A 5,823-nucleotide genomic window follows, 5' to 3' on the forward strand; every position below is an offset into this window, starting at 1 on the left:
GAGAGAGAGAGAGAGAGAGAGAGAGAGAGAGAGAGTACACAGAAGGCGTAAGGCAGTGCAGAGACGGAACAGGAAACCCACGGGAAGATGGGAAGATGTGGCTGGGGCTGAGGTCGGGCGGCAGGGATTACTTTAGAAGAGGGGAGTATGGGAGGTAGAAGGAAGGCCAGCAGGGGTCTCAGAGAAGAGGGCTTTGCACCTACCAGCGAGCCCTGCCTGCTTCACTTTGTAAGAGGTGGTACAGCACAGGGAACAGAACAGGCTGGTCTTGCCATTACGATCCACATGTGATAGCATCTCAAAGTTCTTACACAGGGTCTTGCACCAGACACAGGGGTACACACGTGTGTTTTTCTGTGAGGATGGGGAAGGAGAGGCTGAGGCTGGATTTGTCCCTTCACTTTTATTTGTTAAATTTTTTAAAACATGAAAGATTTCAGGCAATACAAAAAAAGTATAGATGATGATATAACAAAGACCTGTGTATCCACCAGCCAGCTTCAAAAATAAAACATAACAGATACAATTGAAACCCCCTTTATTCGTTTTATTCCTCCCAACCCTCGACCCCGTCAGGCACCTTTATTCGTCACCCGGGAACCGCACCCCCTTCCACAGCCCTCTAACGCACTACTCCCTCGGCCCCACCTTCTTGTATGCCCCCAAGCAGGTTGTGTTGCAGAACCGCTTTTGTTGGCCCTCGTGGAAGAGGAGCTCAGGGCCAGGGCTCCCGGTCTTGGTGTAGATGTAAGCCCCGCACTGGTCACAACAGTTGGTTTTCAGTCCCTTGTTGGCCCGGAATTTGGAGAAGCAAGAATCACTGCAGAGCCGGTGCACCACGCTGCCGTTGCTGACCTCGTGCAGGACCTGCCGTGTACGCACACACACACCCTGAGCCAGGGCCTGGGCACCACCACCCACCCCGGAGCAAGGGCAGCCCGCCCCGCCTCACCCTAGACCTTCACAGCGGACAGTGGGCCCAGGGACCCCCCAACCTGCACATCGGGCTGCCGACTTGATGGTGAGGTCCCGGGAGGCAAGGAAGGCCGGCTGCATACATCCTGGAGAAGCTCTATCCTTGAATACGCTCCCTCACGATGGCTGCCTCTCCTCCCCACTCCCCTCTTCCACAGGGCCTGGCCCCTGCAGCCCCAGGAGTGCAGGGGCAGCTCAGGGCTGGCCAGGCTCTGCCAATCTGGCCCCCCTCGAGCTTCCTCACCTCTCCGGTCTTCTGGCATATGCTGCAGCGAGTGGCATCGGCGGGATCCCCGGACTGGGGGATTGGGCGCTGCTGCTGGGCCTCGTACAGGGAGAGACAGACGGATGTGCAGAACTCATGGAAGGAGCCTCCTGAACCAGTCTGGGCCACAACCGAGTCCTTGGTGTTCCAGATCTCCCTGGAGGGGGAGAACGGGTTTGGATATTCACTTGGCACCACCCTCTCCTTTCACCAGCTCCCACCCCTCTTTGGGGACCAATGACCACGCCCCCCCACTACTCTTACTCTCCTCGGGCCCCCTCCCTCACCTGCCTCACTCCCAGTTCTGCTCCGCTAGGTTCTTGCCAACATAGTCTCTGTCTCAGCTCTTGTTCCCAGCCTGCTCCCTGCCCTCCCCGCACCTGGGGACCACGTACTTCTTGCAGAAGGTACAGGTCTTTTTGCCGGAAGGCTTCTTAGAGAAAGTGGTGAGACAGGATGAAGAGCAGAAGAGCTGAGGCAGCCCCTTGCGCTGGTAGGCAGTCTGCCCCTTCTGCAGTGGTGTCCGGCAATGTGCACAGGTCATCTTGGTGCCTACCGCAGAGCGCCCAGCCCTTTGGGCCACGCTTGAGCGTAGGGACATGCGAGGGGACCGCCGGGGCCGGAATGGCACAAAGTCCTCATCGTTGGGGTCATCTACCATGGCATCAGAATCTTCATCTGACACTGGAACTGAGGAAGTGGGGAGGGGGCAGTGAGCAGAGGCTACGGGACTGGGTCTTTAGCCCTCCTCTGAACTGAGAGTTAGCTCAGCTGGACCCCCAGGGGCTCCCCATCCCCCTAGTTCCTGCCTTTCCACCCCCACCCCCATTACACTGGCATCTTAAGCCACTGGTGTCACTCTCCCTTAAGTCACTCCATAATCTCCAAGGGAGGGCGCGGGAGGGCTCCAAGTGAGAAGACTCAGGACAGGGATGGCACAGCTGAAACAGGAAACTCCATTCTCACTGCTGTTGTTTTCAATTTCCCCTACTGCCCCTGGTTCCCATGCCAACCCACAGCACAGACAGGCATTTTGCACTCTGCGGGGCGCAGCGCTCCGGGAGCCAGGAGATCCAAGGTCCCCCACGTCCCACTCGGTCACACTTCCTCAAGCCCTACTCACTGCTCTCAGTGGAGTCCACAACCTCAGGTTTGGGAGGCTCTACTCTTCTAACACGCTCGCTTCTCTTCTGTACCTTGGAAACATGGGAGGGGAGGAAAGCTGACACCAGGGGCAGGCTAAAGGGCCTGCTGCACTAGTGCAGGGTGGGGGGGCATACAGTGATGGGAGGGGGAAGGGAGAATAGGGACCCTCGGCCCAGCCCTTAGGAGGAGAGAAGAAAAGGAGGCTGGACTTTCTCCTTAAGAAGCAGGAGACACAAGAGCTCCCTCCCTCCTCCTAACTCTCCTCACACACACCCTCCACAGAACAACATCTGGGAGGGAAAATGAAGGGTCTGTCCTTCCCAGAGCTATAGGGGGAACCAGACTCCCTCCGATCCCCTCCCCCCCTCACCCTCTCAGGCGGCTTCTCACTCGCCTTCCCAGTCAGGCCATCTCCTGCAAAGGAAGCAGAAAACAGCCTAAATCTTGAGCTTGCCCTCACCGCCCCCTCCCTGGCCCAACCTCCGCCTCCATTCCTGGGGAAGGACTTACTCAAAACTGAAAGGGAAAACTCAAGTGCCTGTGGCTTCTTGGGGCCCCTCTCAGGGTNACCTCGAGCTCTGCTCTAAGGGGGGGCAGCTATTCTCCTTTAAAAAAAAAATCCTGGCCTTCCCACCAGCCTTCTGTCCCAATCACTGGGAGTTCAGGGAACGCAGGTAACACACGCCTTTCATCAGAAGACCTACAGTTCACTAACAAAACCAAATGCAACCACCCAAAGGTAGCAAGGGGAAAAGGAAGCATTAACATGTGGATAGGTTCCCCTGGACTCAGGTGGTTATATAAGCCCCAAGACCCTGGTCACAACCTGGGAGAGGCAGAACAGGGGAGAAAGGAGAGCCTCTCAAGCCCAGGCTGTCCCTCCCCTATCAGAGACACAATTCCAGGCCCTGCGTATCTACCATTCCTCCGAAATCACTATGCTGTTGGTGGCTCCAGGACCCAGTTATCATTCATCAACCCCAGAAACCCCACTCTCTTCTGGAACAAAACAGCTGGAAAGATCTTAGTGCCAAGAAGCCTGGCGTCCTCTCCAAATTCTGAAGGAAGGACCCTGGCACCAAGAGCCCACTGGGGTAAGAAAAAGGGAACCTCTCCCAACAAATCCACTCTTCCCAACCCACCCCCTGAAACCTTACCCTATTCCTCTCCCGCAGCCACTGAGCTGCCTCCCTACCCCTACTTTCCTTCATCTTCGCCACACCCCCCCAACTCCTCCCTTCCAAACTCCCAACTCCTTCTCTATACATCTCCCTACTCTCATCTCTCCACCCTCCTCCTCCTCCCCCCCCCACATCTTCCCCAAACACACAACCACCCCTCCTTACCCCTACCCTCTCGCCATCCTGGATTCTCTAGCTTATTAGGCAACCTACCTGGCAAGGAAGGGTGTGCAGGAGGGCTAGGGCCCCCAGGTTTGGTCTGAGAACTGTTGATTCCATCCCCCAGAGTCTCTCCCACTGAAGGGCTGGGGGGACCATTTGGGCTCTGTGGCTGCCCTTGGGGAAGCTCCTCCTCCTGCCCAGGGGAGCCCCTTCTCCCTGTAGCTATGTTGGTGGTCTCCTCCTCTTCAATATGGGGGGACTGCAGTGTTATCGGTGAATCTGGAGCCAACGGCTCTAGTAGCCCCTCCGGTGAAGAGGGATTTGCCCCAGCCCCTGGCTCAGGAGGTACCACCTCAGGGGTCTGGCCCCCTGGTCCAGGCTCTAGGGTCTGATCGCCTGCATCCCATGCAAGGGTCCCCTCAGGACCATGGTCCACCTCTGGGGGGGAGGGGGCTTTATAGAGCAGCCCCCCCAGCCCCAGCAGCTCAGTGGCTCCATCCAGGACTCCAGGGTCTTTTTCCAGGCCAGCAGGGGTATCAAGCAGGTCCAGGGCTCCTGAGGATGGAGAAGGGCCAGGGGGTGCCCATCCTCGAGTTGGGGCAGTCTGGGATTCCAGTAGGTCCTCTCCAAATTCCATGTCTACTGGAAGGTCTCCAGCCAGGGGCTTCTCTGGCAGGGTCAATGGGTCAAACGGACTGGGGAAATCACTGGGGTCCATGAGGATGACTGGATATGGGCTGTAGATTAGGGGTAGAAGAGGGGGCAGAAGAGGTGGTCTTCGCCAGAATTCCTTCTTATATAGGTTCTGGGACACACCCCATCATCCACTTGGATTTCTCTTGAACAGCCCCCACCACAACCGACAAGCATTTCCACGGGCTTTAGTCCGAATGACCACTCCCCCCCCCAGTACAGCGCCCCCTGTGGGGAGAGGCGTTCCCCGCCCTGGCCCTGTGCCCACACTCGCCAGGCAGTCCGTCGTTCCACCCTCCCGCCTGCCCCCGCCACCCCACTGCAACTCCCAGTTCCCCTCCCCCCTTACCTTTCACTCCCCCCCAACTCGAGCTGAACGCCCCCTTAGAGTCTCCCAGGGCCGTTGCCACCAAGAGCCTTTCCCACCCCCGCGGTCTCAGTTCCTATCCCCTCCCCTCTCTCCTGGAGCCCCCCAGCTCCCCAGTCTTTACCCACCCTGTCTGGCCCCACCCCCCCTCCCCGCGTTGCAAGGTCCTCCCTCAGCCCTTCCTTCGCCCCCACAAACTGCCCTTCCTAACCCCTCCCCCCAGTTACCTTTCAGGGTCGCCCACTTCCTCAGCCCCGTCCCCCCTTCCTATTGCTCCCCTAGTCCTCCTTCTCCTGTTGCCCACCCCCCACCTCAGGCATTTACAGGAAGACATTTTGGAGCTACGATCTCTCCTTAGACCCCCCCCCCCTCCTGGCTACTGCGAGATCCCGCCTGCAGGTTCGGTTCGGCTTGATCAGGCCCGACCCCTACCTGCGGCAGGGTTAGTGTAACGGCTACAAGCCTAGAACTGCAGACAGCGACGGCCCCGCGCTCCTTCTCCACCTCCCTCCCTAGCAGCCGGGACAGGGGTCGCGGCCCCTTTAAATGGCAGCGCCGCTCACAGCGCCCAGCGCTCTGCAGCAGGCGGGCGGGCGGCGCCAGCAACCAACCCCATTGGCTGGCTCGTGGAGGGGGCTCGCGAGACAGCGCCGGCCCCCGGCGCGAGACTCCCAGCCCAGTGGCCGCCTGGAAATTGCGGAGTGGAGCGTAGTCGTTGGAGATGGAGCTTGAGCCCCCGCCCGGGGCCCCGTTAGTTGAGGAGGAAAAGATAGCCTCTGGAGCTTTGAAGCCCGCCCTCGGGAAAGGCGGCACCCCCTCTCCACGGAATGGCCGAGTACACTAACCCACAAAAAATAGATCTACGCACCTGCTTCTCTTACCTGGCTCAAGAGTCTTCTCCCCCTTCCCCCCGCCCCCCGTCACACCCGTGCCCGCCCTACCTCCTGGAGCCCACTCTACCCGTGATCCCCTCCTCTCATTCAAATGGTTCCCGGTCCCCTCCCCCTCCCCGTGTCTCTCTTCGCTTCCCACTC

The 5,823-nt window shown here is 58.9% G+C and overlaps 1 protein-coding gene across 1 annotated transcript in view; it reads right to left on the reverse strand.

Moving 5' to 3' along the window:
* The window catches only part of ZMYM3 (zinc finger MYM-type containing 3), a 15,958-nt gene extending 10,445 nt beyond the window's left edge, over positions 1-5,513 (reverse strand). The window contains exons 1-8 of the mRNA XM_040630837.1: positions 5,222-5,513; positions 3,781-4,466; positions 2,757-2,800; positions 2,364-2,430; positions 1,636-1,930; positions 1,220-1,397; positions 649-867; positions 204-354 (exon numbers count right to left, since the gene is read on the reverse strand). Coding sequence (XP_040486771.1) covers positions 204-354; positions 649-867; positions 1,220-1,397; positions 1,636-1,930; positions 2,364-2,430; positions 2,757-2,800; positions 3,781-4,447 — 1,621 coding nt within the window. The 5' untranslated portion in view covers positions 4,448-4,466; positions 5,222-5,513. The remainder of the gene's footprint in view (positions 1-203; positions 355-648; positions 868-1,219; positions 1,398-1,635; positions 1,931-2,363; positions 2,431-2,756; positions 2,801-3,780; positions 4,467-5,221) is intronic.
* Between the last annotated feature and the right edge of the window lie 310 nt (positions 5,514-5,823).

This window comes from Ursus maritimus, assembly GCF_017311325.1.
Source record: "Ursus maritimus isolate PB19 chromosome X unlocalized genomic scaffold, ASM1731132v1 scaffold_X1, whole genome shotgun sequence".
Lineage (NCBI taxonomy): Eukaryota > Metazoa > Chordata > Mammalia > Carnivora > Ursidae > Ursus > Ursus maritimus.